The sequence below is a fragment of the Pyricularia grisea genome (genome assembly GCF_004355905.1).
Source record: "Pyricularia grisea strain NI907 chromosome Unknown Pyricularia_grisea_NI907_Scaffold_1, whole genome shotgun sequence".
NCBI lineage: Eukaryota > Fungi > Ascomycota > Sordariomycetes > Magnaporthales > Pyriculariaceae > Pyricularia > Pyricularia grisea.
The window spans coordinates 8,154,206-8,171,417 of NW_022156716.1; the positions used below are offsets into that span (position 1 = coordinate 8,154,206).

The window sequence follows — 17,212 nt, forward strand, 5'->3', positions numbered from 1 at the left end:
AAATCAGGTCCAGGTCGCGAACCTGAGAACCCACTTAAGTCGGTACTGTGTGTGTATGACTGTGGCCCTGTAGGCACCTCACCTAACCCATCTTGGGATCCAGAGAGAAGAAGGCGATCTATAGTGTCTACTAGGTACCTACCCAAGCTACCCTACCTAGGTACGGATAAGTACTAGGTAAGGTACCTGGTATGTATTTAGCGCGGAGACTGCACGTGCCAATGTTGATTGATCTCTGCGATGTTCTATGTCTGGTTAGTACAAAAATACGCGCGCAACGGTCTCGCCGAAACTGAATTGCCAAGAAAGTCACATCGCCTAGCGGAGAATTTTTCGACGTATAGCTACGAGGTCCGCCTTATCCATTTAGGTTTTCTGTACATAATGCTACACACCAAGGAAGTACCTAATTAGGTAGAATTGCTCATCTACTAGAGAGGAAATAAATACAACCGAGGAAACGGTGGTCTGGATAGATGAGTCAATGTCTTGAGGCGTAAATGCTCTGTCAATCACCAAGTCAATGCTTCGTAATTGGCCTGTCATCAGGCGTCTATTCTATTTAAGGAAGTTCAAGGGAGAAAGTTGTCTGCAAACGCAGTTCTAGAAAAAAGCATCATTTTTACTACACATCCTTGCCCATCTCCATCGCCTGTAGGTCACCGAGTGTTCCAATCAACGTTGCAACACCTATCCATCCATGAACTTAAACTCGGCATGTGGGATAGTTATTCGACCCGGCACTAGACCTAGAAGCATCGATCGCGCCTCGGTTATCGACATCGGTAAGCTCACTTTTATTCACAGAGTTCGTCTCAAAGTTTCTTTCGACAACTGACGTTGGGAAGCCAGGCGAGCGCTTGTGGAGACTAATCGAATCACTTTGGTAGTACGGCCAAAAAGTGCTTTTTTTCTAACGTTTTTGGATGCAATATAGAAGACTGCCTTACCTACCTGCCCGGTACCTAGCTGGGCTTAATACTAACAACGGTACCATGGAACTGCCGAGGAGAAACCAGGCGGATAGGGCGTACCATTGGTCACGTTACTCAACAATCCAAGAGGCAACGTGCCTGAGTGGTTAAAGGGTATGACTCGAACCCATCACAAGATGATGATTAGTAATCATATGACTTCGGTCGCACAGGTTCGAATCCTGTCGTTGTCGAGAATAACATCTCACCCATCCCAAGATGGTCGCCTCATTTTTGGCCTTTTTTTCCCGGTAATATCAACGATTCTAGATTGTTTTCTTTTAGTATGCAACCTTATAGCGTATTACACAATAGTAAGACAAGAGACAAGAGTACTTTGGCACATAATCTCCTTGATTGCGGCCAACGTTGGTAGGTTGTAAATAGAATCCTGGGGTTTAGCCGCCTGCAGTCGGTCTCTCTCTTTAATATTTGCAAGTAATACATAATAGAGCGTAATATGCGCTCAATACAGCGCGGGCCCTCATCAGTCTCTCAAAACCTTGAAGCCATAGAGTCATGACAGGGATAATGATATTCAGCAGAGGCCAGAGATCTAACGCTGGAGGTTCGCCTGGAAGCTTCGAACTTTTGGTCTGCATCTCATCAGTCCTCCTTGTCCGAGTCATTTGTGAACAATTGCCCGGTAAATCTAAGCTCTTGTGGGATGATAGTTTTTCGTCCCATTAAAACACTGCATGAACTAGAGTAAAACATGACTTCATCTAGGTTCCCGTAAAAAGTTTTCATTCACGTACCCACTCAACTATCAAGGAGTCTTTGCTGAGCCATTTTTTGCTAAGAATCTTTCCTCAAAAGGCCGGCAATCTTGAGCCGCGCTTTCTCCCCTAGACTCAACCGCTCATAGGCAGTCTGCAGATCCTCAAACTGCATGAACGCCAGCGTACAAAAGAATACCCATACCTGTGTGAACAAGTCTGCATCCCGGACCCAGTGAGCCATGTGCTTGTAGTCATTCTTGCGTCTTATCCGCAGCAGTAGCCTCAGAATGGATCGCGCGTAAACGGCGTTCACATCTGCGTTTTCGGTTGGCTCTTTAGCCCTTTCCAGGGAGACATCCAGCCCATATAGATGCAGCGTCGTAGCCTCTATGTGGTGGCCAGCATTTCCGTCGATGCTGCTCTTGCAAGTGTTGACTTGAACAGCCTTTTCAAAGAGTTGTTGCAAGGTTGGCAGAACCATGCCAGATTTGACAGCCAAACCAGGAAGGAGGAGCGTAAGCACGACGTGGAATTCTGGAGTCAGAGTGTCAATCACACCAGCGTGGTCGCCTACGACGGCTCGAGAGATGGAGGAGAACTCTTCCTTGAGCGTCGGCCATTGAAGCAGAGCACCGACGCGGCCTAGTGAAAGCGGGCTTTGGTGATTGGGAAGCCCAACCGACGCGGCCAAGATTTCGTGACACCGTGATTGACCAATTCTTGGGCGACATTCAGCTTGAAGGGCCGCAATGATCTCGCATGAAAGGTTCGTGGGGAGTCGAGTATGGCTACGCATGGCTGGGGTTGGCGAAGTGTTGCGATATCCGTGAGATGCGTGTGAGTACAACAGACCGTCACCAAATAAAATCTTGTTGTTCTTTGGGCTAATATTGTATAGAATCACTCAAACCTCTGCGTCTATAAAATCATAGGACATGTGTGTGTTTATCACTTCTTAAATACAATCGGATTCGCTAGCCTGCTGGAACAAAAGGGGTGCATCTGTGAGACAAATAGACCATGCATACAACAAAGCAAAAGCTCCAACATAATCCTAGTGTTCTTTCGGTCTTTGTTTTCAGCTGCAAGTTCCATGGTCACAATTAACAAAGAAAAAAAACAAAACCAAAGGGGAGTAAGACTATCGTGCGGTGTTCTCAGTTCTGGAATCGCCATACTTTCCTACAAGCATCTGGAAATTCATGGCAAACAACTTAGACCTGCGAGCCAAGGTTCTTGTTTGCATCAGCCGGGAAAGCGAATCCGTTATCTTCCCAAAAGTTGCTACCACCGACCCCGGCCTTGCGATCAAAACACCCCGCAAGGTTGAAAGGGTCACACAGCGTCATGAGAAACTGCCGTCTGTCACTCCAACCAGGCCCCTCAATCTCAGTCTGTCCATCTTGGGCCAGGTAGATCTTGTTGTTTGACGGCAGGAACTGACCCGGATGGAAGAGGTTGAAGACAGCGATGGCCAAGAACATAAATGTCGCCTCGAAGACGTAAAAATACCACTCGTATAAAACGACCGGCGGAGGATAGTGAGCCAGCCACCCGGCCTCTGAAACGCTGCCGGTGAGATCCTCGAATGCAAAGTGTTCAACGGTTCGGAATACGGTCCTCGCCGTGATGAAACCCATGCTGGTATATAGCGTGGCGAGAGGGATCGTGACTTTGCGGTTGCGGATCCCACGCTTCAGGCAACGCTGATGGACAGATCCAGCCAGGCAGACAAAGATGACCGCAAATGAAAGTTGCAAAATCAAGGAGGCCTTCATCAGCGCGTGGCCCTGCGCAACGTAGTCGGCTGCCTTTTCAGGTGTCCTTGAGTTTTCAATCACAGTGCCAACTATGCTCTGCATAACTCCGAGTGCGTTGAGGATCTCAACTATGCATGAGCAGAAGAGAAATGTTGAGAGTACACGGCCCGGGTGAATTGGTGAAAGGTATGGAATAAAGTAGAGGATGCGGCCGAGTAGGTGGAAGTTTGCGAGTTCGAGAATTGGACTTTTGATTTTGGGTAATAATTATTCAGCTTGGCCTTGGCCCTTGTCCGCAAACACGTCAGAGATTCTTTCAAAGAAGGCAAGGGAATACTCACGCGGTGGTATAGATAATGAACTGCGAGGCGATAAAAGCATTGGCATGCCTATAGTTGAAAGAACAGAAAATTCGCACTGCAAATCCAGAGGTGAACAGCAAGGCCGAAAACACTAGCCAGCCCGTAAAGGCCCAGCTCCTATACCGCCTTGGATCGACATGTTACTTAAATGTTAGCAACGGGTATGAACCAAATAAATAGAGAGTTGAGGTGCAAAGTTTGACATACTGGGCTTGCCAAGTGTGCAAAAGGCACAACATGGCATATGCTGCCGTGAAGAAAGCAGCTGCCCCTGTATTGGGCACGTAGAAAAACAGGCCTCCAGGGGCTGTAGTTAAAGTCACCTATATCAGCATGGGATCTATGGTAAACGCGTGCATGGTGAGGGAAATTGGAGTCAAAAACATTGACGCAGTTGCCCTACCTTGATTGTCTTGAGACATGGTAACCAATTTTAATCAATAAGTATTATTGGCTAATCAAGAGAAAGGCTCGGGAAACATCATATTGCCGGACTAAGGGATCGGTACAATAATTATCAAGAGCATCTTTTATACTTGAATCGATGTTGCGTCTCTATCTCCATATCACGCTCAATCCGCTACCATTGGGCCAAGCCGTAATTGGCGACTTACAGCCACAAATGCATAAGCGCGGATCAGACCGTTACGGTCTACGGCCCCCACCATGAACAAATACGCGTGTTTCGTATTTCGTTATCTCTTATTTCGTACGACAGGAAATAGCTCCGTATTATCCCACCAATATGGCGCCGCTAGTCTGACGTATTGTCGAAAAGCGCTGCAGACTGGTGTTGAGAACTACACCGCAGCCATGTAGAAATATACATCCATTGGTACCCCTGTCTTCTCACCCCTTGTTGCGGCCACTGATACAGCCTCCATTCGCGTAAACTAAAGTGAACGCAGTCGCGTGGATTAGCACCAGGGTCTTCGCCATCTTATTGTTTGAACTTCATCATCCTCATGACCAGCAAAATTTTGTGGCATATTCATACTAGTCTTTCATAAACGAAAATTTTCGAGCATAAAGAAAACGTTGAGACAGCTTCAACCGAAACGCTAGGATATCGCATCGCATACTGTTCAGGTTAGTCAAATGAGTCGGGCAGCTGCCACGGCACAGTCTACCTAAATATCTGATTATGTGGCAATTGATTCATTCATCAATCACGACGGTTCCGGCAGGAAATTCCTCTCGACAGAAGACAAACCATAGCAATCGAATTCGTGCATATCTCGGATGTTTAGGTGCATTCTGTTGTGGAATTTTCTCAAAGAGTACATGGACAAGCAATATTTAAGGTAGGGGCACACGCAAAATGGCCCAGCAATGAGCCCGATTATGGAATCAAAGCACGTGATTGACAGACTGATACAACTGTCAAAGCTGCCAGTATGAGCCGAGGGCATGCGGGGCAGCTGCCAGGTTAGCTTCGGCTTTAGTCGCGACGCGGGGCAAATTTCTCCTGGAAAAGGCCAGTTACCAAAGAGGTACCAGTTACGTACTCAGGTTCCATTGGAACGTTCATGGCATGATTTTTTTTCCCCTACTCCATTTGTATTTTGCCCTGCATTTTTTGCCGCCCACCAGTCTTGAGCTTCTGTGCTAGCCAGTCTAGCCAGCCGGTAAGCAAGAGTTGTCAAATATACCAAACAATCGCCTTCTCTCCCAGCAATCGAATTATCCAACCAAACAAACACTCGTATACTGTCCTTCATCGCGGCTGCGACACAATTTGAAGGATGGCTGCCAACACCATGGCCGCGCGGGGCGCGCAAAGTGTGACCGAGTCGGCCACCGATCTCATCGGAAATACGCCCTTGGTGCGCCTCAACAAGATCCCACAGTCGCTGGGGATCAAGGCACAAGTCTATGGCAAGTTGGAGCTTATGAACACGGGTGGCAGCGTCAAGGACAGGATAGCTCTGCGCATGATCGAGGAGGCCGAGAAGGAAGGCAGGATCAAGCCTGGAGATACACTGATTGAGCCTACAAGTGGCAATACGTAAGTCCGGACCGCTTCCAGTCCACATTGATAGCCAGCTACCACAGCGACACGGCGCTAACTGCCCATAGCGGTATCGGCCTGGCCCTTGTCGGCGCCGTCAAGGGCTACAAGACAATCATCACTCTTCCTGAGAAGATGTCGGCCGAAAAGGTCTCGGTCCTCAAGGCACTCGGCGCCACCATCATCCGAACACCGACACAAGCAGCCTGGGACGCCCCCGAATCACACATCGGTGTGGCAAAGCGCCTGCTCAAGGAGATCCCCAACTCCCACATTCTTGACCAGTACTCGAACCCCAACAACCCGCTTGCACACGAGTACGGAACCGCAGAGGAGATTTGGGCTCAGACCGGTGGAAAGATCACCGCCGTGGTTGCCGGCGCTGGGACGGGCGGTACTATCTCTGGGCTCGCAAAGGGACTGAGAAAACACTCCAAGACGGTCAAGGTCATTGCTGCGGACCCTATCGGCAGTATTCTGGCCTTGCCCGAAAGCTTGAATGAGAACGGCGTGAACGAGCCGTACAAGGTCGAGGGCATCGGCTACGATTTCATTCCTCAGGTTCTGGACCGCGAATTGGTGGACAAGTGGTACAAGACTGAAGACCGCGAGTCGTTCATGTACGCTCGGCGTCTGATCGCTGAGGAGGGCTTGCTCGTCGGAGGCTCATCGGGCTCCGCAATGGCGGCCATGGTTCGGGCTGTCAAGGACCTGAACCTGGGCGAGGACGACGTTGTGGTTGTCATCCTCCCAGACAGTATCCGCAGCTACCTCTCCAAGTTTGCCGACGATGATTGGCTGGCTGCCAACGACCTCCTGCCCCCCACGCCCGACAGCAGCGTGGATGGTGACATACTGGAAAGCCCGACGGTTGCCCAAGCTCAGGCTCTGCACAAGTCTCGGACGCGGAGGGCCAGCAACCCATACGGTGGAGCGACGGTGCGGTCGCTGCGCCTCAAGCCTGTGACATCCGTGCTTGCCGACAGCAAGTGCTCCGAGGCCATTGAGACGATGCGCGACAAGGGCTTTGACCAGTTGCCCGTGGTGCGCGACAACAAACTCGTTGGACTTGTGACACTCGGAAACATGCTGAGCTACGTTTCTCGCGGGCGCGTCAAGACCAACAGCCCCGTCAGTGACGTCATGTTTGACTTTGGCCGGCTTGATGAGGTTATCACCGATCCTCGCGATGTTGAGGGCGCAGCAAAGATGTCCGCGCAGGGCCGCAAGAAGCGCAACTTTGTCGAGATCACCATGAACACTCCCCTCGACGTGCTCAGCAAGTTCCTCGAGTGGAACAGTGCCGCTATCGTCACTGAGAAGAGCGGCGAGGTGTCCAAGCCCGTGGCTGTCGTCACCAAGGTTGACCTTTTGACCTGGATGATGAAGGAGTTGAAGGCTTAGAGTGCTGGAAGCTCTGAGGTTTTAAGGGACCTTACCAATGTGGGTGCAGCTGGTGTTTTGACTTGATTTAAGTTGAAGTGTGTTTTATGTTTTTTTTTCTTACCCGTCCCTACCTTTCTCTCATACCTGATGTTTCTTTTTTATAAACTTTATTATCTATTGCACTAGAGGGCGACAAACTTGCAACGAGACACGATTTAACACGAAGTCATGGAAGGTATATCGGCGCATATTGGGAGCTTGGCAGGCATAGATAGATAGGCGTCTATAGTAGACTCAACATCTACGAGCACAATACAATATGAACAGCGGCACATGTTTGCGAAAATTTCTTGCTTCCCCTAGGGTTTTCATTAGTTTGATGTAATCTTAGTTAGGGGTTATACATGCTGAAAAGTCGACTCGATACGATTCAACCACCCGAAAAACTCAGATTTGATCCGCAATCCACTCCCACCACTTATCCACACCAGGTCCATCGCCCTCAACATTACCAGCCAATACATCAACCTCAATATCAAATTCCCTCATCTGGCCAAACATGAACTTTTCACTCCCGTACTGCCCAAGCCAGTCGTCACCCTCCTCAGTGCCGGCATCAATATCGTCAGTGCCGACGCCAGAGTCCAAAAGGCCTCGGCTTCTTGTCGAGCGGATCCTCCCCAGCTCGGCCTCGAGGTTGCTCTTGACAAGCACGGCGGGAAGCGCCGTGAACAGATCCATCTTGTTGGCGGCGATGAGCACAGGCACGCTGTCTGGCGCGCGGCTGGACGTGGTCTTGCCCGTCCGCCTCTGCAGCCTGATGAGGACGTCGTACAGGAATGCGGCGGCGTCGGCGAGTGCGTCGGGCTCCGAGAGCGCAGCGGCGTCCACCACGAAGACGACGGCGCGGATCTTGTCGGCCGTCGCGGCCTCGACGCGCCTCAGCGCCGCGCCTCGAAGCTTGCCGTGACCGGGAGTGTCTTGGACGAGGAAGTTGGATGCCTCGGCGCCGAGCGCGTCGAGGTCATCGCGGAAGCTCGTCTTGCGCTGCTTGGCGTCGTCGGACCGGCTCGCCACGGACAGCTCGACGCTATGCGGGAGCTGCGTCGGGTGCGTGGCGACGCTGCCGCCGCGGCGCTCGAGGAGAGCCAGAAGCGACGTTTTGCCGGCACCCGAGGGGCCAGCTAGGAGGACCGTCGGCAGCGCAATGTGCTGCGTCGTCCGGGTGAGGATCAGATGCAGGACGGCTGGGAAGATGACGACGAAGAGGATCCCGCAGATGAGGACCGGAGTCGACGGCGAGTGGGCCTGCTCCAGGAGGAGGCTAAGGAGCTCCTGGAAATTCATTGCAGCGGCAGTGGGCAGTTTCGATTCGGCGGACGGTATCAGGTGGGATGTCGTTGGCGAACCGTTCGCGTGAGAAAAGGCCAGTTTTCGGGAATTTCCGACGCTTAGGAATGCTGTGACAGACGGCCCGGCACTATTTCTATGTCTGTGGGTCAAGCGACCACGCGAGACCTGGCTGAATCTAAACACCCTCGTTTACCGATGGTGTTGTCATTCGTTGGTAGCCGCGATAACTCAGCCAACGTTTGTGAGAATGTGGTAATGCGGCAATTGGACGCAGCCACAAAAACCCCGACATTTTGGAGAAGTAGGTTTCCGACGTGGCACGCAACGACGCCAAGTAAATTCCACTTCCAAGGGTCCATCGGAAATGTCTACCCAATCAGGGACGAGCTCTCTTGAATTCTATGGAGAGCAACCCTGGTTCCCCTTGCTAGCGTAGCAGTTGGATGAGCTTTTGTCCCCCGGCAAACTCACGCAAGCGTCGTCAGCCTTGCGAGCTTGCCAACAAATAAAACGACTTTTTTAGGTCCAACGTGAACCACGCGGGCTGGGCGCGATGTTAACTAAGCAGCAGCTTGGCCTTGGATTCCGTCAATTCTAGTTGTTCCCATGCTCGTCAGCATTTGTGCGATTTTTTTTTTTCAACCACACTCTCGACACATAATCCGTCGCTCGCTCCTTGGACAACGCGTCGTCGGATGACTTGAAGTCATAGACAGCTATTGAACCTAATTGCGGATTGAACCCCTTTTTTTCCCACCGAGTCGACCCGAGTCCGAGTCCGACTACTTGCGCGAAACAAAAACAGAGACGCATCCGAGTACCATTTAGCGGTGACGACAGACGACGTCAAGACTCATAGAGACTAGAAACGACAGCATCATTTTTTTTTTGTTGACTAGACTAAAGTCGCCCGCGGTCGTGCGAGCGCCAACGACAAAATGACACAAAACGGCTCCTCAGTGCCTGGAGCACAACCACCAAGTAAAGCCATCGCCGCAGAGCCCAAGCTCAACAACGAAATGGAGATGGGCAGCATACCAGGAGGCAAGCCGGTCGAGAACGACATAATGCAGCTCGCGAGAATAGGCGACATACCGGCTATGGAGAAGTTGTTCGAGATGGGCGAGTACGATGCCACATACTCCGATGACGAGGGCATCACGCCGTTGCATGTACGCTTCCCTTCCCTTACCTCAAGGCTGACCTGTAATCAAGTCTTGCTTGTGCTGACTGTGCCATATCCCCTCTCACTTAGTGGGCAGCAATCAACAACCAATACGCCATGTGCAAGTTCCTGATAGAAAAAGGCGCGCCGATAAACAAGAAAGGCGGCGATTCGGTGGCTACGCCACTGCAGTGGGCAGCTCAACGTTGCCATTACTACACCGTACACCTTCTTCTCCAGCACGGCGCCGACCCGCTCGCTACTGATGCGCAAGGCTACAACACACTACATATTAGCACATTCAACGGCAACGTCCTGCTACTCGTGCTGCTTCTGCATCAGGGAATCCCGGTTGATGTCGCCGACTCGTACGGCCACACGGGCCTCATGTGGTCCGCCTACAAGGGCTTTCCTGCCTGCGTGGACGTTTTTCTCCGATGGGGCGCATCGGTTCACGCTCGCGACGAACAAGGCTTCACGGCGTTGCACTGGGCCCTCGTAAAAGGCAGCCCTGGGTGCGTGCAAAAGATCGTCGAGTACGGTGCCGACCGGTTTGCCAAGACCGCGACGGGCAAGACCCCGGCCCTGACGGCGCAGGAGCTCAACACCACGGTGGCGTGGCGACGTGCTCTGCGTGAGTGCGGATACGACGAGGATGGCAACGCCATCACACCCAAATGGCCGGGCGCTTCGTACTTCCTCAAGGACAAGAAAGGCTTCGTGAACAAATTCCTGTTCCTGTGGCCTTTCCTGCTGGTTTGGATGATGTTTCACATCCTGGCGGCGATGCCCATATATTTTGCCATAGTCGTTGGTGCGGTCGTGGTCTTTGCGGTTCAATGGGTCGCACAGAACGTACTGCAACATGCGCCATCTGAAATGCGGTCGTTTCAACGAACGGTAAGTCTAAAACAGCATCATCGCCGTCTTCTCTTTTGCTTCTTTTTTTTTTCTTTTTTTTTTTTTTTTTTTTTTTTTTTTTTAGCGCTTATCGAGGTGAATTACCGCTGACCTCATCCACTCTCCCCTTCTCTAGCCTTGGTTGGCAGGTATATTTGCTGCGTCCCTCTTTTGGACAAGTTGGAACTGGCTGTTTACACTCATGCCGGCCACAGCACTTTATGCTGGTGAGCAACCCGACCCTCTGCCAAGTGCAGTCTGGAGAGCAATTTTTTAACACGATTCGTCTCACTCAGCTCCTGGCCAAACAATGTACTTCCTCAACTTCATGTTTCTCGTCTTTGCCTCTTCGACGGCATTCTTCTACACCTCGTGTATGATGGATGACCCAGGATTCGTACCCAAGATGAACGGCATTGCGGAGCAAAAGGCCGTTATCGATGAGCTCATTGGGCTATGGAAGTTTGACGAGGCCAACTTTTGTGTTACGTGCATGATCAGGACACCTCTGAGAAGCAAGCACTGCAGGAGGTGTCAGCGCTGTGTGGCCAAGCATGACCAGTAAGTCCCTGTCCATCAGCTGCAAGGATACCAACAAAGACACTTGTGATATGAAAGATCTCTTTGCTGACAAATCTCAATTCTCCAGCCATTGTCCCTGGGTTTACAACTGTATCGGCAACAACAATCATCGACAATTCTTCCTGTACTTGATAACAATGTCTTTCTCTATCATCACTTTTGACTTTATCTTGTATCAATGTAAGATACCATCATTTACCGTCTCTTTGTACATTGCTTGTGGCTGCCAACAGGAGCAAATTACTGACAATCACGCCAGACCTGACAACCGTCTCCAAAAACGCATCCGACCAATGCAACATCCTGGCACCATCTCTATGCAAAGTCATCAACGCAGATTCATTCACACTCATCGTCGGCATCTGGGCAACTTTGCAGCTGACATGGGTAAGCATGCTCATGTTTGTGCAGTTCCTGCAGGTCTCCCGCGCAATGACAACGTACGAGAACATGTTTGGCATCGACCACCGCAGCAGCGGTGTGGCAGCTCTCAATTCAGCGTTCACGTCCACTGGGGCTCCCCTGGACCCGACCACTGGAGTGCCTCCCAGTGGTAGCACTGGAGCGCCCGCCGCAGCGGAAAGCGGCCACAGCCACAGTCATAAGCACAAGCATGGCGGCTGCCTCAAGCAGTGGGGACGCATGCTCGGTGTGGACGCGTTCATTGAGACGGCGACGGGTCGCGGTGCGGCAGCTGGCGGCGATAATAAGAAGAAGCGGCGCAAGAACCCATACTCGCGCGGTTGTGCCACCAACTGCCGCGACTTTTGGTGCGATCCGGCGCCAGTCTTTGGTCGCCGCGAGACGGGCGTGGGTATGCTGGGCGGACAAGTAGTCAACTGGACCCAAGTGTACGAAAGCCCCGCGGCAATGCAGTCGACAGTCGGGGGCAGGAGAAGAGGTGGCTATGAAGCGGTTGCCGGGGAAGAGGTTTAATTTAAGTTGGTACTTAAACGTCCGCTGAGAGTGGATGATGGTGTGGTTACGCCTGTGAATGAGCTGATCTTTGAACGCGTTTAATGGTTTACTAAGGTGTTTAGATACGCGGTTAATGCATTGTCAGCTATAGACTAGAGCTCGTCTGGGTAAGCAGCGCGCGATGTTGACTTTCTAGGTTCGGAGGTTGGAAAGGCGTATCTCATACAGTCTCGATATGAGTCCTGAGCATTTTTGTCTTAACCTTTACGCGAGGGCTTCTGTGACCGAAACTTAACATTTCATGTCCCGACGGCCGAACTTATCCAGGAGGCTGGTTGATTTACAAGTCTGCTGCCCAAGCTTCTCTCCCAATGACGCCTTGTCCCTCACCATCGCATGGGCAAATTAATTGGCTAGAATCCTTCCAATTTAGTCAAGTCTAGGATTGGATCCCCACCAGTTCTGGGTAGCTAAGGTAGGTACCCGAGGTACGCAGTAGGTAGGTAGGCATAAAATATACCTTATACTTTAACAGTTTTAACTGGAAGTCTGACCCCAGTCTACAGGCTCAAAAGATCGTCAACAAACCAAAATGTTAAAGTTTGAACGAGTCGGTGAAGAGTACTTTTGATCTTCACTTTTTTTCTTGATCTTCACTTTTAAAGTTACCCGTATTCTATCTAGCCTACTACCGCCTCTTCGACCCCACCGCCTACTCGATCGGGTCACCACGTTGTTGTTGCAACTCGGGTATCTCCTGTGCATTTAGGCTGTTAGCTGCTCCTGAAGGTTTGAGTTTGAGTTCGGTCTCGATGGTTGACTAAGATAACTAGTGGTTACTCCATCCTCCTAGCCATAAAGATACTGAATAACATGGTAGATCTTGATGAAGATATCAGTGGTGATGTGTTTTACCCCTTCTAAAAGAAAGAAAGAAAGTAAAGATGATATTCCCTGCGTGCAGTTGCGCTTTCTTGCCCGGTCCCCGTTTTGTCACGCCACAAAGGCAACTTGCTATGCATGCGAACCCCTCCATCAATAATCACTCTCGGACGAGATCACGTTATATTCTATACTTGGACTTACTCACGTGGGTACTAGGAGACGTACGCGTCCACTCAAGGCACAAGGAAGCCTCCGAAAAAAAAAAAAAAAAAAAAAAAAAAAAAAAAAAAAAAAAAAAAAAAAAAAAAAAAAAAACGTGCCTGAGAACTGTTTTGGAGATGAACCGTGACACAGAGCGAATGGGTGGGTTCTGGGGTCGGCAGGCAGGACTGATTCGTCCCCAAAAGAACGTAGAAAAATAAAATACAGTCACCAGATTAAACTTAACAAGAGTAGTCGTTTTGCATTTCGGCTAGCACGTGCGAGGTGAATGACACGCGTTCTATCTGCACCGTCAAGGGTCAATTTTATTTCCTTTTTCTTTCTTTATCTTTTCTTTTTCTTTTTCTTTTTCCCTTAGTGGACAGCCAGCCGATTAATCATCAGATGAGGAACTTTTCCATGCACAGCCGAACGGACGGGTTTCCAAAAGGCGCTTCCATGTACCTCCGTATGCATTGATCGGACGCAGAAAACGTGTTTTTTTTTTCTCTGCTCTTTTCGTATTTTCTTTTTAAAATTTTCCTCCCCTCCCTCCTTCGTCATCCTGGAGGGCTACTAGTGGAGTACTTTTGTTATATTCGGCGATATGACTGACTCGACCAACACAAAATAGGTGGCCAAGCGTTGTTGGAGAAAGATCATCTGATGTTGGTTTAAGCCCACATACGCAAGAAAAACAACGACTGGATGAGCTGCAAAGAAGAAATAACACGCAGTACACTCGAGCACAAATTTAGCCCCCTTCAGTTACTACGCCTCCCCCAGTTCCTATTAACAGAAGGAAAAAAAAGTAAAGATTTACAAGAAGTGGCCTGAAGATTCTGTACCATCATGTATAAGTCGGGATGGAAAGTCTAATCCTTACAGCGGAATATGCACCCTTGAAACTGTGTGGTCTACTTTTCTTTGCTGCTTGAACTTTTGTTCAACGATCAGTCGGAAAATTAATGGCGCGTGTTGCGACTGACGTCTTAGTTTTTGTCTCGAAATGTTGGATAAACGTTTGAATATTTTTATTTTTATTTTTCTTCATTCCTTATTCTTTTTCTCTTGAACACTTTCCACACAACTATCCTCCGGCTTTTTTTTTTTTTTTTGAAAACTTCCATACACTCCTATATCCTCACCCTCCCATGTGACACTTGGTCCATTCACAAAAGAACCGCCTTTTCGTTTCTTTCTCTATTTCCTATGAGCACCAACTAGCTCAACCAAGGTTTTCATACCCAGGGCTTCTCCCGTCCCCGGTGATGCAGTTGGTCTTGAACTCTGCCCTGAAGCGACCACGGGCGCGATTGGGCTTCGGGGTAACGACAACCGGTCGCTGGTCGACGAATCGGCCGCTGAAGAGAATCGAGAGTGCGAGAACAAGCATTCCAAAGAGGCCGAGGAGACAAGAAGGAGGAGGCACAAGGTCATGACTATGATCTGGCATGGCAGGGACAGCAAAGGCATGCTACTGCCGCGGTCGACACGCCGCAAATCCAGACGGCACACCATCCCAACCATACCTCAGCACGAAGATGAAGATAATGTATGGCCGCAATTGACACCAGACCATAAACCCCAGACAGGGTTGTTCATGTCCCGCATCGGCAGAGCCCTCTGTCCGACCCTCCAGCGACGAACGCCGAAGCCAATCTCCCTCCCCATCGACGAGGTCCCGAGACTGCGTTTCGACGACTGTCACCACGAGGTCCACATATCCGGCGGCTATGCAACAGCATCACCACCACGATCACCACCCCCATCAAGCCCCACGTCCCAACTGCAGACCCAACCTCGCCAACGACGCACCAACCTCTTGGCGCGAGCCAGAACGTCGTGCCTGGAGAAGCTGGACGACTCCCGCCTGGCCCGGCGATGTTGCTGCATGCGCGTCGCTGGTCGGCTGGGAGGGCGGGGAGGCGGCGGCAAGTCGCGGCTGAGGGCCTCGACGACGTCGTGCTGCTCTACTACACCTTGGAGCAGCTCTACAAACATGGGCGTGACCGAGACCGGCGGCGGTGGCGGTGGCGGATGGGCACTGGAGATTTACTTTGCCATGGAGTTCGAGGTCCAATCGGAACCTCGGCACGATCCTGTTCCTCTGGGGTAGGCTTCGAGTCACCTACAGTGCATGAGCTCGGTGGGGTGCAGGGTGGCCCCGTAGAAAGCATGAAAAGGGGAAGGTATTCAAAACTTATAACCTCTGTTGCCTCATTTTGCTTCTTTCTTCCCCATTTCTTTTTCTTTTATTCCTTTTCAACTGTCGGCTATTGTATTTGTGCTGCACCTTCTGCAGCACAAATAAGCTGGCATCTTGGCGTTTAGCGAGTTTGTTGGTGGGTTCGTTACATATCATAGGTATGTTCGAACGATGATTCGAGTCTGGAGGTATAGAGACCGAATGGAAAATCGGCGCAAGAAGAGTACCAGCGGTAAGAATAATTGGTTAACCTGACTGGCGTGGCCGGAGTGTACAGTGAAAAGTCAGCCTTGCGTTTGCGGCTATCACATGGTGTGATAGACTGATAATGACTTTAGCCCCACAGACAGGATATAGAATTTTGATAGACGAATGGATGGGATAGATATTGATTAGAGGAGTTTGATCTAAAGAGAATGTTTACAAGAAAGAAACCACGCTGTGCCCACAAAAATGTGATAACCCATCCACATCTTTGAGCAGTCGCTCTGTTCGTGTTTGTTACAATTCGACAGGTCACCAGTATAAGCTGGACGAGCGCTTCCAAGGTAATTAAACGGTGACAAAAGCACCTGCACCAACTTCTAGGCTTCACGAATGTCTAAAAGAGGAAGCACATCGTCCCAAAAGGCGCTCGCACCGGGATCCGAATTTGTCCAGCAGCCGAGATCTTTGAAGGGGAACTGCACCTGGCCGTCCTAGTCCTTGACGGGGCTGATGCAGTACATGGTGCCAGGAGTGAAGATGTTGGTTCCGTTGTAGGCTGTCAAAGGAATGGGCTCAAGTCGACCAGCAGACGAGGAGCAATGAAGTTATACTGGGATGCCAGCCCATTGCAGTCGTCTCCTGCAACTGCTATATGCCCCAACTCACAGTTATGTGTAGTACCCTCGCCGATGGGCCTGGATTCTGGCAGGGGAACAGCCTTTTCGCTGTAGGCGGCGCTGTGGGATCCGCCCAATCACTGCCGCTCTGCTTTCTCCTCTTTCTCCTCTTGGTTCGGCCTGACTTTGGTATGCTCGCCATCAAGGGGACTTATTGAGATGACGCAGCCTAAGTTGGCCTTTGCTGCATGTAGGTTTTCGCAGTTAAAAAGTGGTCATCCCGAGATTGTATATCCTTCAACAACTGTGATCCTATTTCCCCTATTCTCTTAGAGGCCTCGACCTGTTCTGGAATCTTTGGGGCATTTTTTGGGAGCTCATCCCACATCTCTGTCTCGTGAGTCTGAGAGTATTTTCAAAGTTGCGAATTCTGAGTGTATGTGGAATACGCAGCGGACTGCATCTTCTGGAGCTGGGCTGTGTACCAAGTGTGGCAGAGCTCCAAATCTGGCATGTCTTCCACCGTATTCAAGGAATTCCGTCTAGGTGTAGGGAAGGTGCAAGGGTCTTGGACTGTTTTAAACTCTGCCGTTGTGATAACACGGAACTGGTTGCGGCGCGGGCTCTGGAATATCTCGGAGTTGGCCATAGCCACCTCTGTCGGGGCAGCAGTCATAATCTAAAGTGTGACCTGCTGAAGTCGATGAGTAGAATCATTTACCAGAGACGAAGAGCAATTATTCGGGCCAATGGCAGCGGGCGAATGCTAGCAGCCAACAAAAATCACGAAGAAGCAAGCTGCAAAGGAAAAGATTTAGGATATTGTGATGTGCCCGGTGGGCACAGTATGGAGACTGGTGCGCTACTGTTGAGGCTGGAACACCAGGCCACGCTGAAAGCCTTATTTTAAGGGATTCTAAAGATGACGAGGCAAAAAACATATTGGTATGAGCAACAAGC

At 50.4% G+C, this 17,212-nt stretch overlaps 6 protein-coding genes across 6 annotated transcripts; 4 read left to right on the forward strand and 2 right to left on the reverse strand.

The window, feature by feature from the left end:
• Positions 1–641: 641 nt before the first annotated feature.
• On the forward strand, positions 642–928 carry PgNI_02487 (uncharacterized protein). The gene is made up of 2 exons (XM_031122553.1): positions 642–785; positions 853–928. The coding sequence occupies exons 1-2, from the start codon at positions 701–703 to the stop codon at positions 888–890; spliced, it is 123 nt and encodes a 40-aa protein (XP_030987590.1). The 5' UTR covers positions 642–700; the 3' UTR covers positions 891–928.
• Positions 929–1,772: 844 nt separating this feature from the next.
• On the reverse strand, positions 1,773–4,240 carry PgNI_02488 (uncharacterized protein; the record flags this gene model as incomplete). Its single annotated transcript, XM_031122554.1, has 6 exons — positions 1,773–2,338; positions 2,380–2,494; positions 2,917–3,703; positions 3,798–3,944; positions 4,026–4,125; positions 4,222–4,240. The coding sequence occupies 6 exons, from the start codon at positions 4,238–4,240 to the stop codon at positions 1,773–1,775; spliced, it is 1,734 nt and encodes a 577-aa protein (XP_030987583.1).
• A 1,140-nt stretch (positions 4,241–5,380) lies between these two features.
• On the forward strand, positions 5,381–7,558 carry PgNI_02489 (uncharacterized protein). Its single transcript, XM_031122555.1, has 2 exons — positions 5,381–5,826; positions 5,898–7,558. The coding sequence occupies exons 1-2, from the start codon at positions 5,564–5,566 to the stop codon at positions 7,231–7,233; spliced, it is 1,599 nt and encodes a 532-aa protein (XP_030987582.1). The 5' UTR covers positions 5,381–5,563; the 3' UTR covers positions 7,234–7,558.
• Positions 7,559–7,662: 104 nt separating this feature from the next.
• PgNI_02490 (uncharacterized protein) lies at positions 7,663–8,562 on the reverse strand (the record flags this gene model as incomplete). Its single annotated transcript, XM_031122556.1, has 1 exon — positions 7,663–8,562. The coding sequence occupies one exon, from the start codon at positions 8,560–8,562 to the stop codon at positions 7,663–7,665; it is 900 nt and encodes a 299-aa protein (XP_030986224.1).
• Positions 8,563–9,038: 476 nt separating this feature from the next.
• PgNI_02491 (uncharacterized protein) lies at positions 9,039–12,442 on the forward strand. The gene is made up of 6 exons (XM_031122557.1): positions 9,039–9,740; positions 9,824–10,633; positions 10,770–10,860; positions 10,930–11,194; positions 11,283–11,395; positions 11,475–12,442. The coding sequence occupies exons 1-6, from the start codon at positions 9,507–9,509 to the stop codon at positions 12,149–12,151; spliced, it is 2,190 nt and encodes a 729-aa protein (XP_030986225.1). The 5' UTR covers positions 9,039–9,506; the 3' UTR covers positions 12,152–12,442.
• A 1,629-nt stretch (positions 12,443–14,071) lies between these two features.
• On the forward strand, positions 14,072–15,338 carry PgNI_02492 (uncharacterized protein; the record flags this gene model as incomplete). Its single annotated transcript, XM_031122558.1, has 2 exons — positions 14,072–14,079; positions 14,471–15,338. 2 exons carry the CDS (start codon positions 14,072–14,074, stop codon positions 15,336–15,338), a joined length of 876 nt encoding a protein of 291 aa, XP_030986222.1.
• Between the last annotated feature and the right edge of the window lie 1,874 nt (positions 15,339–17,212).